General features: G+C 45.6%; 1 protein-coding gene across 1 annotated transcript in view; it reads left to right on the forward strand.

The window, feature by feature from the left end:
- The window catches only part of DTYMK (deoxythymidylate kinase), a 190,631-nt gene extending 164,446 nt beyond the window's left edge, over positions 1-26,185 (forward strand). The window contains exon 5 of the mRNA XM_033957656.1: positions 25,477-26,185. Coding sequence (XP_033813547.1) covers positions 25,477-25,593 — 117 coding nt within the window. The 3' untranslated portion in view covers positions 25,594-26,185. The remainder of the gene's footprint in view (positions 1-25,476) is intronic.
- Positions 26,186-27,554: the final 1,369 nt, after the last annotated feature.

A 27,554-nucleotide genomic window follows, 5' to 3' on the forward strand; every position in this document is an offset into this window, starting at 1 on the left:
CAAGAAGCTCTGAAGGTTTGGGACTGGGCAATCCGCCACAACACCTTCCTCAAAGCTGTCTACATTCAAGGGGCGAAGAATTGCTTAGCGGACAACTTGAGTCGTCTTCTGCAATCTCACGAATGGTTTCTCCATTCCTCGCCTCTTCATCACATTTTTTCACAGTGTGGAATATCTCAGATAGACCTCTTTGCAGCTCCCCACAACTACAAAGTGCCTCAGTTCTGCTCCAGGATATACTCTCCTCACCGCCTCGAGGCAGATGCTTTTCTTCTAGAATGGACGAATCTCTTTTTATATGCATTCCCTTCATTTCCTCTCATTCTCAAGACTCTGGTCAAGTTGAAGAACGATCATGCCACCATGATTCTAATTGCTCCTTGGTGGCCGAGACAACCTTGGTACTCCCTTCTACTTCAACTCAGCAGCAGGGAGCCATACTTCTACCAGTTTTTCCTTCTCTGCTTACACAGAGTCAAGGATCTCTACTTCATCCCTACCTGCAGTCTCTACACCTGACAGCTTGGTACCTCTCAACATAACCCCTCTTCAGTTTTCTCAATCTGTAAGAGATGTTTTAGAAGCTTCTAGGAAGCCTACCACTAGACCAGGGGTGCCCAACGCGTCGATCGCGATCGACCGGTAGCTCAGGAAGGCAACGTGAGTCGATCGCAGAGCCCATCCCGGGCTCTGTGATAGACTCGTGTTGCCGTCCCGATCTACCGGGCCTATCAGCCTTCCTCTCCCCGACGTCAAAGATGCCGATGCGAGCATTAGGCTGTTTTTGTCATTTCGGGAGAGGGGCATGGTGGCGTGGCGGCGGCAGCAGCAACAGCCTGAAAAAGAAATCATCCTGGCCCAGGTCGGTGTCATACTCCGGAACTTCTACCTGCTTCCGGCCACACCCCCTGCTCCGCGGCTCTCTTCGGCAACTCAGCAGCAGCGATCGACACAAGCTTCTGACGTCGGGGCCTACCCTCTGCGAGTCCCGCTTGTTTCAACTTCCTTTTTCCACAAAGGCGGGACTCGTAGAGAGAAGGCCTCGATGTCGGCAGCTTGACTTGAATACCGCTGCTGACGAGTTGCTTAAGAGAGCCGCGGAGCAGGGGGGTTTTGCCAGGTGCAGGTAGAAGGGAGAGGGCCAGATGCAGGACTCGTGGGTGAGGGAGCAGAAGAGAGAGAGAAAGAGAGAGGGGAGGGAAACAAAAGGAAATATTTCATACTGGGCTGGGCCGGAGTGGAGGGAGGGTGGAAAGATTCTGGCTACAGGGTGCATTAACAAAGGAAAAGGGGGGAAAGCTGAAAATGGAGATAGTGACACAAAGAAGAGAAAGAGTAAGCAGGACCTACTGAATAAGGATAGAGATACAGAGGGGACATGAAGAAGAGGTGAAATAGAGACATAGAAGTAATGCTGAAAAAGTGTGGGGGGGGGGAGATAAAGACATTGAAAGGGCAAATGGTGAACATGGGGTAAAGACAAGGACAGAGACAAATGAAGATTCTGAAAAAGTGGTGAGATAGGGATATAGGTGAGATGGACACAAAGAAGGGTGATGCTGGAAAATAGGTGGAATGGTAATTCTGACAGACACAGAAGGGAAATGCTGGATCAAGGAGAGATGGGGCTCAGGCTGGATGGAATGAGGAGAAATGCCTTGTTGGCCCGGAACTTCCTCTCCTACGTCAGAATTGACGTCAGGGAGCGGAATGCTGGTCAGCGCGACGCTTCTGCAGGGAAAGCTTGGGACGGCGGTGGCTTGGGGGCTGTTCCCCGATGGCGGTGGCAGCAAACCGTGTGGCTTGGGGGAGGGCACGGAGAAAGAAAGAAAGGGGGCAGACAGGAAGACAGAAAGAAGGGGGAACAGGGAGACAGAAAGAAAAAGTTGGGGGAGAGAATGAGGTCTGGAGGAGAGGAAACATACAGGAGGCTGAAAGAAAGGAAGAAAGATTGGATGCACAGTCAGAAGAAGAAAGTGCAACCAGAGACTCATGAAATCACCAAACAGCAAAGGTAGGAAAAATGATTTTATTTTCAATTTAGTGATTAAAATGTGTCAGTTTTGAGAATTTATATCTGCTGTCTATATTTTGCACTATGGCTCCCTTTTACTAAACCGCAATAGCGTTTTTTAGCGCAGGGAGCCTATGAGCATTGAGAGCAGCACGAGGCATTCAGCGTAACTCCCTGTGCTAAAACCTACTATTGTGGTTTAGTAAAAAGGGAGGGGGTGTATTTGTCTATTTTTGTATTTTGTTACTGAGGTGACATTGCATAGAGTCATCTGCCGTGACCTCTTTGAAAAAACCCGGAATATGAATAATTAACATTTTCTCTGCCTTTCAGTGTGCTTTGTGTTTTTTTAAAATTTTATTGTTGGTAGATCATTTTGACTTAGTCATTATAAAAGTAGCTCGCAAGCCCATAAAGTGTGGGCACCACTGCCTAGACAATACTATCACCAAAAATGGACTAGATTTTCTACATGGTGTTTTTTTCATCATAAGGAGCCTCAGTATTCCTCCTTATTTTCTGTTTTGGACTACCTTTTGCACTTATCCAATTCTGGCCTCAAGTCTACATCTATCCGAGTCCATCTCAGTGCAATTGCGGCTTTCCATCAGCCTATTGAAGGGAAACCCCTCTCTGCTCACCCGGTGGTTTCCAGATTCATGAAAGGACTTTTCAATGTCAGTCCTCCTCTCAAACCGCCTCCTGTCATTTGGGACCTCAATGTTGTCCTTGCTCAACTCATGAAGCCTCCATTTGAACCAATTGATAAGGCTCATCTGAAGTATCTCACTTGGAAAGTGGTCTTTCTCATAGCCCTCACTTCTGCTCGACGAGTCAGTGAGCTGCAAGCTTTAGTTACTGATCCACCTTTCACGGTGTTCCATCATGACAAGGTGGTTCTTTGTACTCATCCTAAATTCCTCCCTAAAGTGATCTTGGAATTTCATCTCAACCAATCCATTGTTCTTCCAGTGTTTTTTCCAAAGCCTCATTCTCACCCTGGAGAAGTTGCTCTTCATACTTTGGACTGTAAATGTGCTTTGGCCTTCTATTTGGAATGCACCAAACCGCACAGAACTGCTCCTCAACTTTTTGTCTCCTTCGATCCAAAATAAGTTGGGACATCCAATTTCTAAGCGTACCATCTCCAACTGGATGGCGGCTTGTATCTCATTCTGCTATGCTCAGGCTGGATTTACCCCTACACAGTAGAGTCACAGCCCATAAAGATAGAGCAATGGCAGCTTCAGTTGCTTTCCTCAGAATTGAGGAAATTTGTAAGGCTGCTACTTGGTCCTCGGTTCATACCTTCACTTCTCACTATTGTCTGGATACTTTCTCCAGACAGGATGGACAGTTTGTCCAAACAGTATTACAACATTTATTCTCCTAAATTGCCAACACTCCCACATCCCATTCTGGTTAGCTTGGAGGTCACCCATATGTGAGAATAGGCTGCCTGCTTGTCCTTGGATAAAGCACAGTTACTTACCGTAACAGGTGTTATCCAAGGACAGAAGGCAGCTATTCTCACAACCCATCCACCTCCCTTGGTTGGCTTATCTGCTCGCTATTTGAACTGAGGAGACGCGCCCTGCGCTGGGCGGGAAGGCACTCGCACATGCACAGTGCGGGCGACTTGAAACTTCGAGTTTCTTCAAGCAAGTCTGCTTGTGAGGCGTCCGCATCCGGGCTCCGTCGGTGACGTCACCCATATGTGAGAATAGCTGCCTGCTGTCCCTGGATAACACCTGTTATGGTAAGTAACTGTGCTTTCCTGTACAATCCCTCTGGAGGCTAAACTCGTGGGTTCTTGTATGTCTGATAGCTTCTGCTGCAGGGTTACTAAAACTTGTTCCCTCCCCTTTAGGCTACCTGCCGGGAGCTTCCTGTCATGCTCAGTTTTGATTCTGCAGCTTCTCTGCATGGTTGAAATGAGTCTATTCTGCTCGTGATTTGTTTTCAATTCCTAGTCTCTTTTTTATTTATTTTGCAGGTTTGCCCATGTGCTGCGGATCAACTCTGTGTAAGTGAACCTTCCACGGGAGATTGCAGACAACTTAAATTTTGTCTGCTTCTGGAGGGTGCTCTGTAAGCTTAACCTGCAGTAAGCCATCTGAATGCCCTGCAGATTGGATCGGGTCTCCGGGATTGGGAGCTATCTCTACTCTGGTTTGTCCGCAAAGGGGTAAAGTGCAGGCTGCTGTGGTTCCGTGGATGTACGCCAGGATCGGAACCAGACTGCATGTCTTCTCTAATTTCCCTGAGAGGTCCTGGTGGTTGTGATCTGTGGTGACAGGGAAGGTGAGGGGCTGAGAAGACCTGAAAAATCCAGTTTAATCAGCTCCTGAGGTACTGATATCTTTGCTTGTACTGTGTATTGCAGGCTGCCATAGACTTTCATTGCAGCACATGTCTCTGGTGTCTGCGAGTCACAGAGTTTGCCGATTTTGGGGGGTGCTCACATCAGTGGCGTACCTAGGGTATGTGGCACCCAGGGCCCATCATTTTTTGACATCCCCCAAATGTAAAAAAATATTTTTTGTAATGACCATGAAACGGATTAAATGGTCAGAATGGAAACAGGCAGTGAAAATTTTTTTTTAATTGAACCTCATATATTACATTACATTACAAGCGCGCTGTTACAAACATATTCTGAAGGTCAATGCTAAGGTTAACAAAGTTTTCTTCCTTGGAACAGAAGGAGATACTGACAAACCACTGGAAGAGATCCCAAAACAACACCCAAAGACCCACTCAGTATGTGAACCAGTTGAGTGGAGTGGACTAACTGGGGGGTGGAAATGGGCCCGAAGTTTGCTCAGCAGAATTTCCTAGACCACCTCTTTCTCTCAACACATTGACACGCTGCCACCACCACTAGGAACACCTCACCGGGTAGGAAAGCAATGCTTATAAATTTTATAAAACACATTATTATATTTTCTTATAAAGCACATATTTTAACTGAACTCTAACATCCTCAGCCTTTCCATTCACAAAAATAGAAGGAAGAAAAGTTCCTATTTCCTGCTGTCTCATGTCCCCGGCCTATACAATATTTTTCTTCTCCTCCTCAGACCCTTCAAAAGTCTGACCAAATCCTCGTTTCACTTGCATTATAAAGTACTGAGGATGCCATCTCTCCCCAATCCCAGGTCCTAAAGTCTACGACAGTATCACAAACTAGTGCTGCCAGATTCAGGAAAAAAATTTTCGATTCAGCCTGTTGAATTGGTTTATCGATTCGATTTTCCTGCCCAATTGGGTATTTTTTTCAAACATCCTGGTGGGTTTATTTTATAGCTTTTTCACCCCCCTTTGGCTTCTCCTAACCACACTGGTGCTGTGGTATAAATAAAATAAAGAAACAAAAAGGACTTTTCCTCTCTCTGTTAAATCCTAGCTCACGTTTGCGGTCTAACACCAGCTCTGGCAGGATACACATTTCAAATCTGACATATTGTAATCACAAAACAGAAAATAAAATTAGTTTTTCTACCTTTTGTTGTCTGGTTATTTTTCAAATCTTGTTGGTCCAAGGCTCTGGTTGTCTTCTGATAACTTGCTTGCCAGGGTCTCCTTCTTCTTTCTCCATGCTAACCATCCATCTTCCATCTCCATCCTCCCCTTCCGTTTCCCTTCCCTCCTCCGGATGTCTGGCATCTTTCCTTTTTTTCGTTTCCCTCCACAGATCCACCTTTTCTTAACTACCCTTTCAACCAGCATCTCTCCCTCCTTCCCCACCACCCCAGGGTCCACCATCTCTCTCTTTCTTTTCCCAGCTACCCTCCTAACCAGTATCTCTATTCCCCCCCTTCACAACATCCCTTGTGTCCAACTTCTCTCCCTTTCTGTTCCTACCCTCCCTAAAACCTATGGTCCATCATCTCTCTCCCTCTCCTCTATTTTCATACCCTTTATTTCTTCCCACCCAAAGTCCGGCATATGCACGTCTCTTTGAACCCCTCCCCCTTCACTCCATGTACTTCTTCACCAGGGCCCCCCTCCCCTGAAGGCCTGCCCCCCCTTAAAGGTCTGCATCCCACCCCTGAAGGCCTCTCCCCCCCTTTAAGGCCTGCACCGCCCCCGAATGCCTGTCCCCCCCCTTGAAGGCCTGTCTGCCTGCCTGTTCCCCTTGAAGACCTACCCTCCACTTGAAGGCCTGCACCCCCTCGAAGGCCTGTCCCTCCCTTGAAGGCTTGTCTCCCCTGAAGGCTTGTCTCCCCCCCAAGGCCTGCCTGCCCACCCCACCCTGAAGGCCTGCTGTCCCCCCTTAAAGGTCTGCATCCCACCCCTAAAGGCCTATCCCCTCTTGAAGGCCTGCATCCCCCAAAGGCCTGCACCCGCCCTTGAAAGCCTGTCCCCCCCTTGAAGGCCTGCACCCCCCTCGAAGGCCTGCACCCTCCCCTTGAAGGCCTGCACCCTCCCCCGAAGGCCTGCCTGTCCCCCCCTTGAAGGCCTGCCTGCCTGTCCCTCCCTTGAAGGCCTGTCCCCCCTGAAGGCCTGTTTCCCTCCCCCCCCCCCAAGGCCTGCCTACCCCCCTCCTCCGAAGGACCACTCGCCCTCCCCCCCACCACCTCGAAGGACCGCTCATCCGCCCAGCTTCCCTGCACCATTTACCTGAAGCAGCCTGCAGCAAGATCGTGATCCCAGCGATCTTTGCGCTGCTTTGGCTCTGTTTCCTCCGCCGCGATCCCGCCCCTCCTCTGATGTCAGAGGAGGGGCGGGACCGCGGTGGAGGAAGCAGCTGAAGCAGCGCAAAGATCGCTGGGATCGCGATCTTGTTGCAGGCTGCTTCAGGTAAATGGTGCGTGGAGGCTGAGGGGGGAGGAATCCAGACGTGAGACGTCGGGGCTGAACCGGACGCAGGGGGGGGGGGAACTGGACCGGGAGCACTCCCTCAGGGCTTGCACCCAGGGCGGACCTCCCCCCGCCCCCTATTAGTACGCCATTGCCACACATCGTGGTTTTGGGTGGTTTCCCTGCTTGCCCTCCCCCCCCATCAACCTGTAAAATCCTAAAATCGCCATTTTCCTGTGTTTATAATGAGCATTTTTCAGTCAAAATCGGCACCTGCAGCAGCTATCTTGGATTTTCTTTAAAGTTTTTAAAACTACATTTTTTGGACTTAGAAGCTTCGTTTTTGCTCCAAACTTCACAGATGGCCACCTCAGGACAGGATGGTATGGATGCATGCTGTAAAAGCTGTGGATGGCTTGCTGTTTCGCAGCCGTGTATTCTGTACGCCGAAGACCCATGAGGGGCTTGAACCATGCATGGATTCCACACTATTCTCCTCTGGAGAGGCACTGCTTTCATCAGATTTCACCGGAGATGCGATTCCAGCGTCCGGGACACCAAAATTAGGCAAGGAGGGCACTTTTATGAAACACAAGTGCAGTTCCGGGGAAAAGTCTCAAGTCTTCAAAACATTCCAAATCTGAGTCCTGCAGATTGGCTCTGGCCGCCGGGAGCTATTTTCCGCTGGAATTTGTGGATATGAAGTATCAGGCCTTCATGAGAAAGCGGGCTATACCTGTGTCTCCCTCTCAGACTCTGGTGCGGCAGTCTGTTCAGCCTTTGGATTCCAGCATGTCAGTCTGCTCCTTGCTGGTGCGCTTGAAAGCCAGCGGCAACTTCCTGCTATTACCTCGGTACCTGCGTCAATTTCTATGCTGTTGCTATTGCACGGCTCTTCGGTGGGCTCCACTGACATGGCTAGCCTAGCAGATCTCGGGGATTCCCAGAACACTGATTTCCGTGATCTGGGAGAAGATCAGACAGTGCGCAGGCTCTTTAAGTCCTGTCGCCTTCCTGATCTTATCTCTAAATCCCTGCAGACATTGAAACTTGATTCAGACTCAACGGTTCAGGTGGAGTGTTCCGTCAGCAGTTTTAAGCCCATGCTTTCCGCTGCATTTCCAGATCTGGCGGAAATGCTCTTGGATGTTTGGGAGGCCCCAGAGGGTCCCCTGAAGTGTGGTAGGGCCATGGCTAAATTGTATACCATGGCATTGGAATTTTCCAAGCGCCTAGTCCCGCCGAGGGTGGATTAGACAGTGGCCGAAGACTAGATTTTGTCAAAGCTTTTTTTTTTTAAATTATTCCGCTGCAACGGGACTGCAAACTGCAGCGGCCACTTCCTTTGTGGCCTGGGCCTGTCATACTAAATTTCGTCAGGATCCTGAGGAGGCTGTCTTTCAGGATCTCAACTTCCTGGTTTCTGGAGTGAATTGTTTGACAGACGCACTCTATGTTATTTTGAAAGTTTTTGCTAAGCTGGGAGCTTATTCAGTTTCTGCTAGAATATTATGGATTTGCCGGTGCTTGGGTGATTCTTCATCCAAGGCTACGCTGATCAAATTGCCTTTTAAAGGTTTGCTCTTGTTTGGCCAGGGTTTGGATGATCTGATGGCAAGTGTGCAGGACCGTAAGCCCAAGGCACTTTCTGGCTCTAGACCTCATCCGACCAGGGGGAGGGGATGACTGAATTTTCGTCCCTTCTAGAGAAATTCACAGTACGCCAGACCCTCTGTGGCGGGACAGCATTTCAGAGCATCATACAGACCTCGCTTTGGAAATGCAGTGCACCAACAGCCTTCCAACTCTCGACCTTCTGTCCCTTCCAAAAGAAAATTATGACACCAGGTCTCTGGCGAGGCCCCCCCCCAATTTGGGGGCAGCTTTCGGCTTTCCTTTCAGAATGGCTAAAGATTACCTCAGATCAGTGGGTCCTAGAGGTACTTAGGGACAGTCTTCGACTGCAGTTCTTTCAGTCCTCTCCCGAGGGAAATCTGGACTGGGCCAGCAAGGTGTGCGCTACGGTGTGCTGGTTACTGGATCTGGTGGTCTTACATCTGTTCCCAAGGGACAACTTGGGCTCCGGGAGATACTCGATTTACTTCATCGTGCCAATGAAGGACTCTTAACGATTGCAGACCAATTCTGGACCTGAAAGCAGTGAACACATTCTTGCAAGTTCCGAGTTTCCAGATGGAAACAGTGCATTCTGTCATAGCGGTGACACCTGGGGAGTTTTTTGCTTCCTTGGATCTCACTGAAACATATCTCCACATCCCGATATTCCCAGTTCATCGGAGGTTCCTGAGGTTTCATGTTCTCGGGAGGCATTTCCAGTTCGGCGCTCCCTTTCGGCTTGGCATCGGCATCCAGATCTTTTACCAAGATCATGGTGGTGATGGCTGCCCATCTGCGATCTCTGGGTGTGCTTGTGCATCCGTACCTCGAGGACTGGCTGATCAGAACTCCCTTGTGGGTGCAGGGCCGCTTGGCGGTTCGCCAAATGGTATCTTTGCTGGAACATCTCAGATGGGTGATCAATCTGAAGAAGAGTCGCCTCGAGCCAACCCAGGACTTGGAGTACCTGGGAATCTGGTTCCACACGGGTCTGAACCGGGTATTTCTTCCAGAATCCAGAAAACTCAATCTCGGGAGTGCGATTTGGGAAAAATGCTTGAGTACCTGAATAAATTCATATAAACTGTTCTGAGCTCTCCTGGGAGAACAGTATAGAAAACTGAATAAATAAAAAATAAAATAAAAATGTTAGCGATCTTGGCCCCGACGACCTGGCAGTACCTACAGGTGTTGGGTCTCATGGTGACAACCATAGATGTGATTCTGTGGACGAGAGCTCACCTGCATACTCTTCAGTTTTCACTTCTGATGCGGCGGAATTCCCAGAGAGATGCACTGGGGGTGAAGCTGCCTCGGTTGGCAGTAGCACGCATCAGTCTGTTGTGGTGGTTGAACCTGGTCATACTGAACAAAGGGCTCCCTCTGCTGGTCTTGGACTGGGTGATCATGACCACAGATGTGAGTCTCTCTGGCTGGGGTGTAATTTGCATGTCAGTTCCGATCCAGGGCCACTGGATGGCGCGGGAGAGCAGATGGTCCATCAGTTGACTGGAGCTGCGAGCAATCCGGTTTGCTCTGCTGAGATTTCAAGGGTGTCTCTGCCGGAAGGCTCTCCGTGTGTTCTCAGACAATGCGATGGCTGTTACCTATGTCAACCGTCAAGGGGATACAAGGAGTCCCCTGCTGGGCTTGGAGGCTCGGTTACTCTTTACTTGGGTGGAATGACATCTGTTGTCCTTGTCCATGGCTCATTTGGCCAGCGTAAACAACGTTCAGGCAGACTTTCTCAGTCGTCAGACTCTGGACCAGGGAGAATGGTCCCTGTTTGGGCTGGCGTCCTACCTTAGATCTGATGGCATCTTCTCAGAACAAGTAGGCAGGCAGATTTTTCAGCCGACAATGGGAGGTCATCAGCGAAGGACTCGACGCTCTAGTTCAACCTTGGCCCAAAAGGAAACTTCTGTACGTCTTTTCCCCCGTAGGGCGAGTGCTGTGCTGGGTGTTCTCTCACAGGGGTCCGGTGATCCTTGTGGCTCCGGACTGGCCCAGGAGACTTTGGTACGCAGACCTTGTGAGGTTGTCCTCAGAGAGGGGTCTGCGTCTTCCTTGCCATCAGAGGTTGCTCACGCAGGGGCCGATTGCACTTCAAGATCTGGATGACTTTGGTTTTATGGTGTGGCTTGAGCGGGGAGCCTGGGTGACAAGGAGTTATTTCTCTGTGGTTCTCGCCACGCTCCTGCAGAGCAAGCGGAAATCAACTATATCAGCCTACGCGAAAGTCTGGAGGTGTTTTCAGGCTTGGTGTGCGGAGGTTCAGGTGGACCCTTTGGTACCAGTGGTGGCTCAGGTTGTGGACTTCCTGCAGGCTGGCCTCAGAAAGGGTCTGGCGGTCTCTTCTCTACGTGTTCAGATTGTGGGATTCTCCTGTTTAGGTCCCTCTTCATTCAGGGTTCTCTGGCTTCTCACCCGGATGTTGTCCAGTTCTTGAGGGGGGGCTTGCGACTGCCTTACCCTTTGTGGAACCTGAATTTGGTCCTATGCTCCCTGACTCGTCCGCCCTATGAATCCCTGGATGGGATCTCTCTGTAAGATATTACTATTAAGATTGTCTTCCTAGTGGGTGGTCACATTGGCACGGCGAGTGTCAGAGCTTCAGGCTTGGTCGTGCAGAGGTCCCTTTCTTCACATCAAGGAGTCTGCGGTGATTTTGAGGACTGTGCCTTCTTCTCTTCTGAAAGTGGTTTCCACTTTCCACGTCAACCAGAAAGTTCATTTGCCAGCGTTTCCAAGCCTCAGGACCATGTTTTACGGTCTCTGGATGTACTGCGTTTGAGATACCTAGAGGCCACTAACGAATTACGTCTGTTGGACCATCTGTTTGTTCTGGCAGGCCCCGCGTGTCTGGGTTGGCCTGCTTCCAAGACTACCATTTCTCGATGGATACGTTCAGCCATTTCCATGGTCTATGTGGCGGTGGGGAAGAAGCTTTCCCTTGGGGTGAAGACTTACTCTACTAGAGAAATGGCTTCCTTGTGGGCTGAATCTTATGCCGTCTCGCCTGAGGAGATTTGTCGGGCAGCTACTTGGGCTTCCCTTTTCCAGGTTTTACCGGCTTGATGTGGCAGCTGAGGGTGATATGGCCTTTGGCGCTTCTGTTCTCGTGGCGGGCTCATCAGACACCCCCCCCCCCCTGAGATTTGGGACTACTTTAATACGTCCCACGAGTTAAGCCTCCAGAGGGATTGTACAAGAATGAAAGATTTAGGTTTCTTACCTCTGCTAATCTTCCTTCTTGTAGATCTCTAGAGGCTGAACCCCCGTCCATCTGTTTTGTCCGATTCGCAGGTCGCCTCTTCAGTAACTGGTAAGCTGCATGTTTGTCTTTGACCAGCCTCACTAAGAATTACAAGAATTACCCCTTGGTAAGGTTTAGGGGTGCCCCTTCTGCTCTTCAGCTCTTCAGGCTGTGACTACGTTCCATAAATTTTCCTATGTTTTGCAGTTTTATAATGTTTACGTTATGTGTTTGATTACAGTTGGCCTTATTTGGTCGTAATTTTTAGTGTGATATTTTCTTGAGCAGAATTGACTGGTGGCGGGAGTTCCCATGCCCTCTCTTTTCTTCTGTTTTCTGTTGTCATAGATCTACCTGGCTTTTCTACTAACTGAGCATGACAGGAAGCTCCCGGGCAGGTAGCCCAAAGGGGAGGGAACAAGTTTAGTAACCCTGCAGCAGAAGCTATCAGACATACAAGAACCCACGAGTTCAGCCTCCAGAGGAGATCTACAAGAAGGAAGATTAGCAGAAGTAAGAAACCTAATCTTTCATTACTGTAACACCAAACGCTGTTGCAATTGGCCATCTTCATCATCTTTTATAAGCCTGATGCTCATTAACCCCGTGCAAGGCAACAAAGGACACAGAAATCACAACCTCAATCTTGGTCCGAACAGACTCTTCCAACTCTTCTAGAGAGGATTGCCAGCATTCCCCTGCCTCTTACTCCGAATCTCATCATCCGAGGCAGATTAATTTACTTTCATCAATGTTAGACTCTGATCACAACATTAGTGGGTGTTTCAAGTTGTCACTCAGGGCTATGCCCTACACTTGATCAGAAAACCTCCAAATCACTGACCAAGAGTCTCCTTTCAATTCCCTCCAGAAGACCTCTTGATGAAAGAACTCTCAGCCCTTTTCCAGCTAAATGCAATGGAACCTGTTCCTCTGTGAGAGAGAGGACAGGGGTTTTGCTCAATGTATTTCCTAATACCAAAAAAGATCAGAGGCCTTTGACTTATTCTAGAACTACGTGTTGAAGGAGAAGTTTTGCATAGTCTCTCTGGGAACTCTTGTACCTCTACTGGAAAGAGGTGACTGGCTTTGCTCTTTAGATCTCAGAGATATACACTCACATATCCATCCTTCCCGCTCATAGAAAGTATCTTTGCTTTCACACTGATCTTGACCTTTCAATACAAAGTCTTGCCCTTCGAACTGGCTTCAGCCCCTCGTGTTTTTACAAAATGCCTAATGGAGGTGGTGGCAGTTCTTCGCGCATAGAGATTTCACGTACTGTATTTCCCTACTTGGACAACTAGTTGATCAAGGCTTCATCATTGCAAACAGCTCAGTATGCAATCAACAGGTCAACTCCTGAACATGCTCGGGTTTGCCATCAATTACCAAAGGTCATCCTTCTCAAGTGCTGGAGTTCATTGGAGCTCTCTTGCAACATAGTCGTCTTCTGCTTTTCTATAAAAACAGAGAGTGAACAATCTCATTAATCTGTGTCAAGCATTCTTCATCTTTCAATGCACTACCACATGTCAGATATTAAATATTCTCAGTCACATGCCATCAATAGTACACATTTACACATCTTAACATCCAGAGTCTTATAGTGGATCCTGTCGAACACTGCTCCTCCCAACTGAACTTCTATGAAAAGCTCACTGCACTGTCTATGTTGCAAGTCTGTCTGGTCTCTGACTTCTTCCTGAGAGCTGCTTGCTGCCACAAAGCAGCGGCGTTTCAGGCCCCACCCACCAGAAATCAAACCGGGACTCTGATTTCTTCCCGAGAGCCTCTTGATTTCTTTAGACCTAATGGCAGCCTTTGATACAATCGACCACTCAATTCTTCTAAACTGTCTTTGGATATCTCAGGAACTGCCTTAAAATGGTTTATGTCATACTTCTCAGATAACAACAAAACAACAAAAATTCGAATGGTACTGTATTGATAAAATAAACAAATAACAAAACATTCACAAAAATCAAAAAAGAGACACCGATTCCAAAGCTATTTATTAAAATTTTTTTTACTATAAACCTTAAATCTAATTATTTAAAATATTAATTAATTAATGTGGGGAAATGCCTCAGACTTGGGAGTAATTCTTTCCAGCTAGAACTCATTCAAGAGAAGAATTAATTAATCTCTTGCCTCCTTATAACATCACAGGCAAGTTCCCCACCTCCCTACCAAAATATTTATTTTATTACTTTAATTAAATAACTTATAACTTTTGATCTAATTTTAATTAATTTAGTAGAGAATCAACATATGACTTATAATCTATTTTAAATTAATTTAGTTTAAGAATCAGCATATCATTTTTTTGAGACTCGAGACCAACTTCTGTTAGAGCAGTGGTTCCCAACCCTGTCCTGGAGGAACACCAGGCCAATTGGGTTTTCAGGCTAGCCCTAATGAATATGCATGAAGCAAATTTGCATGCCTATCACTTCCATCATATGCAAATCTCTCTCATGCATATTCATTAGGGCTAGCCTGAAAACCCGATTGGCCTGGTGTTCCTCCAGGACAGGGTTGGGAATCACTGTGTTAGAGTATCAATTTAACTATCTTCTTACATTTCAATTTATTTCATTATGTTTCAAGTATATCTTAACTCCTTATTTTAAATTTATCAATCCTAGATTTCATTTAAACTTATCAAAGTTGAAAGTGCTATAATGCTTAAAAGACTAAAAAAGCTAAAAGTTCATAGAAAAAGAGCAGAATGTGCAAAGAAAAAAGTGCTGGAATGTTAAAAAGTATTTCAAAACGAAGTTACTTCGGCTGAAATAAGCCCACAGTTCAGTTTAAATTGCTATTCAGTTCAAAGCAAAATCTTAAGTTCATTTAATTTATTCAAACTTATGATGATTCAAACAAAAAGTTCTTCATATATTGTACAAGGTATTTAGCTCAAACGTCTTGTGCCAAACTAACTCCATTGCTTGTAATCAATATTCAACGAGGCCTTTGTTTCGCAGGGCAAAACTGTAGCACCCGCTGCATCAGGGAAGTGACTTAGGTAACGCTTATGTTAACTTTTTCAAAACTCCAAAGGCACATTGGCCCCAAGCAAATACTTCTCAGATAGACAATATCAGGTCTGCCTTCAAACTTTCTCTTCAAATCCTTACTTGCAAGGTTCAGGTATCCCCCTAAGGCTCCATCCTATCGCCCATGCTTTTCAATCTATTTCTTCCACCGCTATTGACCATCACACAATCAATTGGATTCACAATCTTCGCGTACGAGGATGATATTCAATTAATTCATCCAGTTCAAACGCACAATCAGCCTGAAATTCAGGAAATCAACCAAAAATTGAATATGATTAGCGCCTGGCTAGGCCAAAACCTTCTATCACTCAACATTTCAAAGTCTAAATTAGGTTCATATATATTTAAGAATGTGTAAGTGGTTTGCCACAGCTGGGCCCTGAGGAGTAGAAAATGTCCCTCTCGATCTCTTAGTACCTTCTGTATTTGCCAGGGGTGAGTACCAGCAAATAAAATGCCCACCCCTTTTGTCTTAAAGCCCCCCAGGTGGGATGCAAAGAAAGTATGGGGATAACGTTGATGGAATACCAATCTCTCATGCCTGGGACGCAGATGCTTTTCCTGTATAAATAGGACATTGTTTTTAGACGCAGGGCCTCTTTAAAGAGAAACCTACGTTTCACATTAAGGGATAGAAAATGTACTGCAGTCATACTAGAACAAAATCAGCACAGCTGGGTTATTGGCAAACCTGTCATGAGCAAAATGGTGAACAATTCCCCTCTCAAAACCCACACAATTCAACCCCCCCATCCCAAACCACCTCCCAAAACTAACTATCTAAGCTAGGCCCTGGAAAAAACAACAAGGCCCGCTACACCAAAGAATTTCCCTATAACATATTACCCCACCAGCTGTAACAGCCCAAACACGATTCAAACATACTGTCAGTCTAACTATGCCTCTTAAACCAGGCCTCTCAGTAAGGCCTCCCATACAGGATCTTTGAGTAGGGCCCTGGTCATACAGAAAACTACCCCCTGCTCTATTGCTAAACAAGAGCAAAGTTATATCATGTTATCACAGTCTCTACTAAGGAGTTTGGACCTCAAGCCGGTTTCCCAGTCTGCGTGGAGGCTTCTCAGACCGCTGTGCTGCAGTCACTTGCCGGGTCAGGCATCCGCCCATTTTGTTGGTCGCTGCCATCTTGGTTTCGGAATTCGGGAAGCCTTGTACTGGGCTCTCCCCATAGGTTCCCCTTGCGGGTGGCCCTTATCAGCAAAGTGTTCTGCTGGAAATTGTGTAGATGCCTCTTCCAACAAGCGGATGGTACAAAATTTTCCCTCCCAATAGAATAATAGGGTAAAGGGGTATCTCCATCGATATCGGATTCCTTTCTCTCGCAAGCATTGCAAGAAGGGTCGCAATTCCGCTCTTTGCCGCAGCGTTACTGAAGCCAAATCTTGATACACCTCGATGTCATAAGTGTCCCATTGAATGGTACCATGAGCCCTTGCTGTTTTCATCACTTCCTCCTTTACAGTATAATCTGCAAAGTAGGCTATTGTGTCCCAAGGTTTATTACCATGTGGAGTTGATAGAATTTGATGAGCCCATTCTAGATGGATTGTCTCCAGTTGTCGTGGAGTAGCCTCCGTAGAGAGTAGCATACTAGCTATCCCTTGAACCATCCCATTGCAATTGGAGTAGTCAGCTTGTTCAGGAACTCCCCGGATCCTAAGGTTAAAGCAGCGACTTCTGTTTTCAAGATCCTCAAGTTTATCGAGTTGCCATTTCATTTGCACGTGTGTCTAGCAGAGTCACCTGTTCTTGCTGTTCCTCCAGCCGCTCTTTGGTTTCACTCACCTGTTGCCCCAGCTCAGAGATTTTTCCTTTTAGTTCTGCAGTCAGGGTAGATAGCTCACTGTTTTAACGTCTGCCCGGATCTCATACCTCTTCCATCGAGTCTGGTGCTAGTGAAGCAGTATCACCTTGGTCAGGACCCGTGTACAGATCATTGGCCGATTGTCTGTCTGTTCTTCCTGTGCTGTCATTTTGTTACACGCCTGGGAACTGGGAGTAAAAGCAAAATCTTAAAGCATTCGCCGTTGCTGCACGAGCATCTACCCCTGCTGAGTGAGTCCACTACTCTTCAGACACCAAAGGGAGCAATCTAAATACAACTTAGCCCGCTATTGAGCACGATGGGGCGCTTTTATGAAGGTATACGGAACTTCTCTCTCAGCCTTTCATACCGGCTGGTGACATCACTTCCCCCCAAAAAGGGGTTTTTAAACTTTTTTTTTTTTTAAAGTTTTAATTTATTGAAAAAATCAAAGAAATACAAGTACAGCAAAACATACAATTGTAACATGACTCTTTGTTACAATGCAAATAATATCTCAACATATATACTACAATCCCCCCAACCTCTCCCCCCCCATGGTTCTGGAAAGAGCATAAAGAAAACAGCTAAACAGAGCAGAGCTTACCCAAGATGGCGGTTTGATTTCTTCACGGAGACGTTGTCATGATCTATCTTGGATGTTTTTTCCTGTTTACCTGAATGGTAAAAAGAGAGTCTAAAACCTGGGTGTTTCCGGAGGAGCCTGTTGTGGTTTGGACTAGGCCAGGGTTAGGCAATTCCGGTCCTCGAGAGCCACAGGCAGATCAGGTTTTCAGGATATCCACATTGAATGTGTATGAGATGGGTTTGCACGCACTGCCTCCTTGAGATGCAAATCTATCTTGTGCATATTTATTGTGGATATCCTTAAAACCTGACCTGCCTGCAGCTCTCGAGGACTGGAATTGCCCACCCCTGGACTAGGCCGATGGATGTCTTTGTGGAACAAGGCTCCTGAACTTTACAACCGGAGGAATTAACCTCGGCTGGAGAGGGTACACAAGCTGAGGTGTGCGAATTCTCATTTGAGGGAGCTACTCTTTCCTCAGAGGTGCGAAACCCACCTACTCACCCAAAGCAACAGAGGAGCTGTTGGTGGCTAGACCGGCTCGGGATGTCCTCTCGATGCCCAAACAGGGCAGAAGCCCCGACCCTGAGCGAAGTCAGGAGGAGTTCTCTGTATCTTCTTTGCAGTCGGCAGGCAGATTGGAACAAGCTCATGATCTTTCAGCGATTCCTAATGTGGCATCAGGTACTGTGAGAACTACTTCGGGTCCCAGAACTAAGTTAGCTCCTTTACAAAGGCCTAAGGGCTTTAATATGAAGCCCATTTGGGAGGCAATATCTAACTTGCAAATCTCTCTGGGAAATCAAATGGAGCAACTTTCCTTAAAGTGTACAATGTGCTTTCAGAAAATCAGCAACTAAAGGCTAGAGCAGGGGTAGGGAATTTCGGTCCTCGAGAGCCGTATTCCAGTCGGGTTTTCAGGATTTCCCCAATGAATATGCATGAGATCTATGTGCATGCACTGCTTTCAATGCATATTTATTGGGGAAATCCTGAAAACCCGACTGGAATACGGCTCTCGAGGACCGGAGTTCCCTACCCCTGGGCTAGAGTATTAAGTTTGGAAAATAAATCAGACAATATGGAAACCGGAGTAAAAACTTTGGCAACACAGGCTTTGACTTGGATAAAAGATAGTGCAAGTTTGGACAATGGTGGACAATTTCATCAGGAGGTGTAATCTTCGGATTTTTAACTTCCCAAAAATATTTACGATAACTGCACTAGTTATGTTTAAAAGATATTTGAATGAAGTTCTGAAAGTACCGGAGTCTTCGTTTCTGCCTCTCTCCAAAGTATATTATGTTCAAATATGTTTTATTGAGCTCAACAAAAACATCAAACAGGAAACAAAGTACAAACAAGCTCAGCATTTTAGATAACAAAACCCATCCCCCACAGATCATATCCCCCCAATAAACCCCCCCCCCACCCCAATACAACCCTTCCCAAAATATCTACCCCCCCCCCAGGGTTCCAAAGTATATTATTTACCTAGAAGAATTAAATCTCAAAGTCCTAACCAGCAGAATCTAATTGCTGATAGTTTGGATTTAACTAATTTCCTGGAGAGGTCAGAGACTGAGACTCAAGTTTCTGCTACATTATTGGTAAAGTTTGCAAATGATTCTGATAGGGAACGGATGCTTATTAAGAATGTATCCAGACGTGTCTCGTCCTACCCAGAAGAGAAGGAAACAGTTTCTTATTTTGAGAAACCAGGCACTTCAATTGAGTGCAACTTTTGCTCTGAGATACCCTTGTAAATGTGTTTTGGTGTTTAAAAAAAACAAGATATATTTTCTATGAGCCACAGCAGTTATCAAAATTTATTTCAGCTAAAGGGCAATGTATTTCTACTTCATGAGTTATGTTACAACCAGTTAGCTCGGAGATGTAACATTCGTAAGCCACTCAACCCCATCTTTAGTTTTTCTTTGTAATATTTTCTTGAGGTTAAATTTCAGCTATACATCAGCTCCGTCTCTATATATGGTGGACTAACTACAACTTGCTGTTTAATTTAATTTTCCTTTTAGTAATGTTAAAAAGTAATGGAATTCTATTACTTATACATATTTCTGTTTGCAAGATGTTTTTTCTTTTCTTTACTTGTTAAATGGTCAAAATTTTAAAATTGATAAATAAAGAATTAAAAAAAGAAAACAGCTAAATAGATAGCCCCCTTCGTTCACACCAAGCAACATATGGTTGCCACCTCATCTGAAACCTTCCCAATCTATAATATTTCATAGCAGTTAACTTTGTCATATGGTATACATAATTTAATTTGCGTACTACTTGCTCCTGGGTAGGAATGTGCTCCTGACGCCATGCTGTGGTCAAGACCAGGTATGTTGCTGTCACCAAAGAAGCAATGAGGGGAAAAAACTTAGTGGGTACTCCAAGTGGGGTCATATTGAATAACGCACATCCCACCTCTTTAACAATTAAAACCCCACAGATATCTGACATAATGGAGAAGACCAGTGTTCTCCCCAGAAATTTTTTCCAGCCGGGTGGTATGAAAAAGTAGCCGGGTGGGGTGGGATGAGTAAATTTGGTGGTGGGGAAAATGAAAAGGTCCTTTTACTAAGGCATGCTAGCCATTTTAACATATGCTAAATGCTAATGTGTCCATTATAGTTTATGGATGCGTTAACATTTAGTGTGCGCTAAAAAAGCTAGCACACCTTAGTAAAAAGATCACTAAATGTGCACTATTTTTATTAGTTAATTGTTATTAATTATTTTCCAATGCTCAATGTGACTTTCTTTTTTAAGGTTTTTGACACTTAGGCAGTGTTCCAGTAGCATTTAAGCCACCCTTGAAAAAAAGTAATGCAGATCCTCTTATTCTGAATAACTACTGGCCAGTATCAAACCTTCCATTTCTTTCAAAACTACCGTACTTGAGAGAGTGGTATTCAACCAACTTCAAACTCATGTTGAATCAGTTAATGCTTTGCATCCCTGGCAATCTGTGTTTTAAGATACAGCACAGAGACAGTAGTTCCTGCCTTAGGGCTCCATATACAAAGCTGCGATAGCAATTCTGCCACAGCAAATGCACTGAAGCCCATAGGAACTGAATGGACTTTGGTGCATTTGCCATGGGAGAATTGCTACTGTGGCTTTGTAAAAGGGACCCTTACTGAGTGAACTCCATACTAGTCTCCTAGAGACCAATGTTTCCCAACTTCTTCAAGCCAAGTACCCCCCTAAGTCTAACAAATACCGAGTACCTCAGTCCAAGCTCCGTCTCTGACCCCACTCCCATTGTAATAGTACTAATTGTAATGCAATTTCTTTCATTCATTTTTCATGTACACACAACCCTACTGTACAACCATTAAAATACTCCTCCCCAATGTCAAAATTATAAAAATCATATTAATACAAAAATAATAATAATGCAGAATACATTTTTGAGCTCTTTTTGGATGGACTATTCTATGAAGAGCGAAGCGGCAAGTTAAAGACCTCTGAGAACTCTTGAGGAGATCGCGGCTGTTGAGACCTGTGGGAGTGGAACCGCAAGCGGAACCGAGGGAGCCCAGCTGTGTACCAGAAGGCCGTGCCTGTTATCAACCCAAACGCTCAGACTTGTCAGTCTGTCCAGTAAGGGTACCTTGGGGACAGCTGATTGAGGATTCTGGGTTGGTAGCGAGGGCGGGAGCTGGGACTAGTGGGGAAAAAAAACCGCACTTGGGTTTCCTTGTCTGTGTTTGCTTCACAGGTAGCACCATGGATCTACAGCAGCTGTTTACCTTGTTGGCGTCGGAACGTCAAAAGCAGACTGAAGATTTGAAGGCGGTGCTAAAGAGTAACCAGGATCTCTGGCGTGCGAGCCAAGCGGAAGCTGGTCAGAGACATGAGGACCTGGTGAACGCCATGGGCGAGCAGACCAGGACATTTACTCAATTCCTGCAAGGAACTATGTCTAGTGGTGCATGAATATTGCCAACGACTGGAGTGCCGGTAGGACCAAACCTTAACTCCATTCAGCTGTGTAAGATGGGACCTACCAATGGACCCGATGATTTCCTAATGGCCTTTGAAAGGATGGCAGTCGCAGCCGGCTGGCTGGAGCAACAATGGGCCACGAGGCTAATACCATGCCTTGCTGGAGCAGCACTGGCGGCGTATCAGTCTCTCAGCCCTGAGCTAGCTAACAACTATAGGGCCATTAAGAACCACATCTTGGACTACCTGGGTTACACAAGGGAACATTATAGACAGGAGTTCAGGAGTGCGCAGTTAGGGGATAAAGAAAGGCCCAAAACTTTGTTACACAGGCTGAGGAAGCTAGTGGAGCGATGGCTACAACCCTGTCTTTTAGATCCACAAGCCATGCTTGTGGAAATCTTGGAGCAATTTTTAGAGGCTCTGCCGAAAAGCCTCAAGGCATGGATCCAGAGACAGGGGAGTCGTCCATTAGGGCAAGTTATCGAGCTGGCGGAGGCATACATTGACTCCAACACTTCCTCAGGGTCTGAAGGGGTCACCCAAGGGGGCACTTTAACCCGAAGGGGGCCCATAACTCAGGCAGGGGAAAAGTACCCTAAGTCCCAAAGGAGAACTCAAGACTCTAACCTGTCCACTAAGAAATCTATATCCTGTTGGGATGTGGCAAGAGGGGGCATGTTCAGAGTAAGTGTACCAAGGGTATAAGTTTGTTGGGGCTTCAGATCCCAACTGACTCCTCTCAGGACGGATATCATGTGACTGTGAGGGTGGAAGGTTATCCTCTGGTGGCCTTCTTGGATAGCGGGGCCTCTCATTCTATGATGAGGGAGCAGGTCTGGGACGCTATCCGGACGAAGGAGGCAATGGTGGGTACAGAAGGTCCTAAAGTCTCAATTAAATGTATTCATGGGTATGTAACTGATTGGATGAAGGTGCAATATGGGAACAGGGAAGACAAGTTATTAATTGTGGTGGTTCCCAGAGCACCTTACGAAATGATTTTGGGTCGGGATTGGAAGGGTTGGCCAATAGATTGGGACCTGGGGCAGGCCTTGGTCAGTACACGGGCCCAATGTGAAAGAGCAACCACTTCTGGGGAGACCCTAGGGGAGACATTCCCATTTCAGGGGGAGCTATTCCAGGAGAGAATAAGGATAGGACCACGTCTCACCAAGGCTCAAGTGAAACGGCAGAAATGGCAAAGGAGGCAAGCTCTCACTCGCACCTCTTAACAGCAGGAAGTCCCGTCTGTTCCTGAAAAGGTATTAGCGACCTTTCCTACCTTTCAGGCAGAACAGAAGGCAGATCCCTCTCTACGGGCTGCATGGCAGCAGGTGGGAAATAGTAGCAAGGGAGCATTTAACATGATAGTGAAACGGGGGTTATTGTATCGAATTAGTACTGCGAGGGGACTGAACAATAGGGTTGAACAATTAGTAGTACCCCAAGGTTTTAGGTCCCTAATACTGCAGATGGCGCATGATCACCCTTTGGCTGGTCATAAGAGAGTGGGACGCTACAGAGACGCAGATTCTGCAAAGATTTTTTTGGCCTGGCTTACGCCAGGAGTTAGTGCATTTCTGTGCCTCTTGTCCCACATGCCAAAAATTAGCCATTCAAAAACCCTTTAGGACCCCATTAATCCCCATTCCGTGGGTAGAGCAACCTTTGAGAAGATGGGCCATGGATATTGTAGGGCCCCTCCAGAGAACTCCACGGGGGTATCAGTACATTCTAGTGGTGATGGATATTGCCACCAGGTTCCCGTGGGCGTTTCCCTTAAGGAGGACATCTACCCAAAACATCACTAAGGAATTAATCAGTTTATTTTGTTCTGTAGGGTTCCCTAAAGAGGTACTCACGGATTAGGGAGGTAATTTCGTTTCCCGAGAGTTGGAGGCATTTTGGCAAAGGTTTAATATAAGGCATATTAGGACCACGGCCTATCATCCTCGGGGAAATGGGTTAGTGGAATGGTTTAATCAGACCCTTAAACTGATGCTCAAGAAGGGAGCCAGTAAAGAGTTGACTGATTGGGATCTGATGATCCCTTGGGTATAATACGCTAGTAGGGAAAAGGTACAGGTTTCTTTGAGAATAAATCCCTATGAAATGTTATTTGGGAGAAAACCTAGAGGGCTACTAGATATCCTTAAAGACAGGTGGGCCCCCCTCCAGAATGTCGGGTAAATATAATATCTTACCTGGGGGACCTTAAACAACGCTTTAAGAGTTTGGTGGAAAAGGGTAAGGCTTAGATGGGGAAAAGCCAGGAGAAACAAAAACCTATTATGACAAAGGTTCTCAGAACCGTCAGTTGCAGGTAGGAGAACAAGTCCTGGTCTTAATTCCCATGGATCCCCACAAGTTTCTGGCACAATGGAGGGGGCCGGTCACCATAGTCCAGAGAGTTAATGAGGTTGATTATAAGGTCAAGGATAAAAAAGGAAGGGAACAAATCTATCATATAAACCTTAAGCCGTGGAGGGAACGTCAGACCTTAGCCCTCATTGGAGTTTTGTTTTTGGTTGAAAAGTTTTCCTTTTTTTTGTAATGGACTCTAACCGGACTATAATTTGAAAGAAAACTGCCCTCTGAGGAAGAGTTTTTTTTGTTGTTGTTTGAATTTGAATTCTTTTTGGTTTCTCAACCAGAGACTGTTTGTTAAACATTGTTTGCACTTTGTATGAGACCCCCATTGGCTTTGGTATTTTGATCCTGACAAGCAAGTTACTATTTTTGTTTGCTTTGACAATTAAAAGTATTCCCTTCATTGACACTGGGCCTATTACTTTTGGATGGTGTCCCTTTCATTGAATGCTGAAATAACATATCCTTGTGAAGCCCGCAGTGACTCGCAAGAGTCTACTTGTACTGGTGACCCCAGACACCTTGCCTGGAGCTTGCCGGCTACAATGGGTAGCAAGGAAAAAGAAGAAAGAAGGAGACCCTGGCAAGCAAGTTATCAGAAGACAACCAGAACCTGGGATCAACAAAATTTGAATAATGACCAGACAACAAAAAGAGGAAAAATGATTTTATTTTCAATTTAGTGATCAAAATGTGGCCGTTTTGAGAATTTATATCTGCTGTCTATATTTTGCACTATGGGCCCCTTTTACTAAACCACAATAGTGGTTTTTAGCGCAGGGCATTCAGCACAGCTCCCTGCGCTAAAAACAGCTATCACGGTTTGGTAAAAAGGGAAGGGGTATATTTGTCTATTTTTGTATAGTTGTTACTGAGGTGACATTGCATAAAGTTATCTGCCTTGATCTATTTGGAAAACCCCCCAGAATATAAATGATAATTAACATTTTCTCTGCGTACAGTGTGCTTTGTGTTTTTTTAAATTTTATTGTTGGTAGATCATTTTGACTTGGTCATTTTAAAAGTAGCTCACAAGCCAAAAAGTGTGGGCACCCCTGGTTTAAATAAACTAAGACTTAAAAAAAAAAAATCAAAACTGTCAGAAGTAATTGCTGCTTTTTATGGAGACAGGTAACTTTTATGGGGGATGGGTGGGGACAGAGGATATTCCATAGGACGGAGGGGATTCCTCATGGGGACGGGCAGGGATGGAGGGGATTCTGGCGGGAACAGTTGGGATACTGGTGGAGACGGGCGGGATTTCAGTCCCTGCGTAACTATTCTCCACTGCAAAAGGGGAGGAGCTCAGTCTTGGAGATGCCCTTATGCAGATTTGCAACTAATGGGATGTAACATGTTTTGTACAGAAGCTATATCTCATCACTGAAAGAAGATTAGCAAAGTAAGAACCTAATCTTTCATTATTTTGGATGGTCTGCAATAACAAATTCCATAAATGAGATATTTGAGTAACACGCTTAAAAGATTGTTTGTAGTTATCAAGTGGGCAAGATTCAAATTAACACATTTACAAGATTTGAAGAGTATTTTAGCCAACTGAGGTCAACAATAGAGGACTTCAGGGGCTGCATGTGGTCCTGGAGCTATGGGCCATGTACTGGAGATCACTAAATTGTGTATATCTGATAAATTGTGTATATCTGATAAATTGTTTATATCTGATAAATTGTTGTAAATCTGCGTGTCAATGCAGATACTACTTTAATTGATGTAAATCGCCTAGAACTCACCGGGTATGGCGGTATATAAGAATAAAATTATTATTATTATTATTATTAGTGTGATCACTAGGCTATTTTCACCAACATTTTAAAAAAAACCACCTAATTAGCAGATAAAATATACTTAGAAGGTTAAACTTATCAGGAAAAGAAATTCATGCTAAAATATAGATATAAGAATGTATTTTTGTTTTTAACCTTTTGTCTTTTTATGGGAGTACAGGTGGTTGACGCTTCAAAGAACATAGAAGATTTGCATAGGGAGATTCAATCACTCTCTGAAGATGCCATACAAGAGGCTCATGATAAGCCCCTCGGAGAGCTCTGGACAGAGGAATGATATTTGAAATTCTATGCTACCCATACACATTTATTATGGGACAGAAGAAGCAGCTCTTCAGGCTAATGCTCGCCTTTTCACTCAAACACAACAGTTAGTCCCAACTGTCTTGCCTGTCTAACAAACAATTGGTTGTCTAGGTATTGGTCTTTGTATATTTTCCATTTTCTATGGCTCTGTGTTCCAAAGAAATTTCAAATGTTTTATTTTTTTTGTTTGTTTTATTTTTTTAAGCAAAGCTAAAAGTAAAGTAAAGCCAAGATTTTGCTTTGCTTGAAGTACAGGGGAGACAATGGAAAATAGTTGCTATTTTTTAGGTTTGGTTTAAATTGTTTGCTATATTATCAGAAAATTTGGAAAACAAGCTGCCCTTTCTATATTGAACCCTTTTTATTTAAATCTGAGAGGCTAACAAAGTGCATTTTACTATTTTTTGACTGGACAGTAGTTATTTCTGAAATGGGATCTGTGTTTCAGATGTCAGTTTGATGTGCATTTTCACAAATTACATTCATTTCTTGCTCTTTCTTTATACAATTGTAAAAAATCCATGTTTTTAAGTGATATAATAAAACTGCCATATCCTACCTTAGCTTCCTCCGTATCCTTCCTCTTATATAAAAAAAACAGCTTTCATGATGCTGCTGCCAGTATTTACACTGTATTATATCCAGTATTTTAAAACCAGCTTTAATATTACTATCAATATTTAGTTTATGGTTTTTAACTCTTTGATACTTCTAAAATCAGATTCTCTAGAGACAAGCAGGGGATATGCAGGCACACTTTTAGGTGAAGTTCGCTGATAAAGTCTATTCTCTGGAGACAAGCGGGGGATATGTAGGCACACTTGTAGGTGAAGTTCGCTGATGAAGCCTATGTGCTGGTGCTCTCCCCTAGCTTTACATTTACTGGGCATGTGCGAGAGTCAGTACTCCCACTGCCCCTCCCCTTGGAATGTCAGGTTTTTTTTCTAACTGCTCCTGACAGGTCACAGTGCTCCCCTATTTTCTCCTCAGTTTTCTTCACAGACTGAATAAATCCCCCAAAACTAATAATAATAACTATCAATAACTAATAAAATAGAATAATAATTCGGAGAGAAATAGATAGAGGTGAGTCTTAACCAAGCAAAAAAAAGGATTTTAACTGAGGAGCCTGCTTCATGGGACACAGCGTTTTGTCAGCTGTCAAAACTTTTTCAAATTTAGCAGCGTTTACACGGAGGGTGCTAGGACTGCTAAGCCTTTTTTTGTTTGTCTTCCTTCTTCAAGCCGTGATAAACAGCGGCTTGCAAGGGATTGGTGCCAGAACTTCTCGTCGGAGGAGAGAGCAGAGAAAGAAATTTTCAGCGGGCCAGCGCGAGGGGAAAGCCGACAAGCTAGCAGAGAGCCAGGGGCAGGCGAGAGGTAGCTCTGCCCACCCCCACCGCGTCAGCGGCTTCAGCCCAGACTCCCTCTTAAGAGGGGCGAGCCGCGGCAAGGGGCTCACTGCTTCAACGTCGGAGGAGAGGAGAAGGGCAGGCGAGGAGAGGAGAAGGGCAGGCGAGGAGCAGAGAGAGAAATTTTCAGCGGGCCAGCGCGAGGGGAAAGCCGACAAGCTAGCAGAGAGCCAGGGGCAGGCGAGAGGTAGCTCCGCCCACCTCCACCGCGTCAGAGGCTTCAGCCCAGACTCCCCCTTAAGAGGGGGCAAACCAACGGCGCGCGGCCTTAAGAAGGAGCCCAGGCAGCCCAGCAGCGATATCTAATAATTATACCACAGGTACTTCCCCTCTTCTCACTTCTCATTTCTCTTTCTCTTTCTACTCTTTCAGCTAGCTGCGCGCTGGGCACAATCCTTTCACACCGTGGGACATAGGAAAGAGAAAGGAGCAATGGAGGCTGTGGGAACTAGAGAGTTGCGCGGGGACAGAAATCCTACCCGTCCCCACCCGTCCCCGCCAAAGTCCCACCCGTCCCCTT

The sequence above is a fragment of the Geotrypetes seraphini genome, chromosome 9 (assembly GCF_902459505.1).
Source record: "Geotrypetes seraphini chromosome 9, aGeoSer1.1, whole genome shotgun sequence".
Classification (NCBI taxonomy): Eukaryota; Metazoa; Chordata; class Amphibia; order Gymnophiona; family Dermophiidae; genus Geotrypetes; species Geotrypetes seraphini.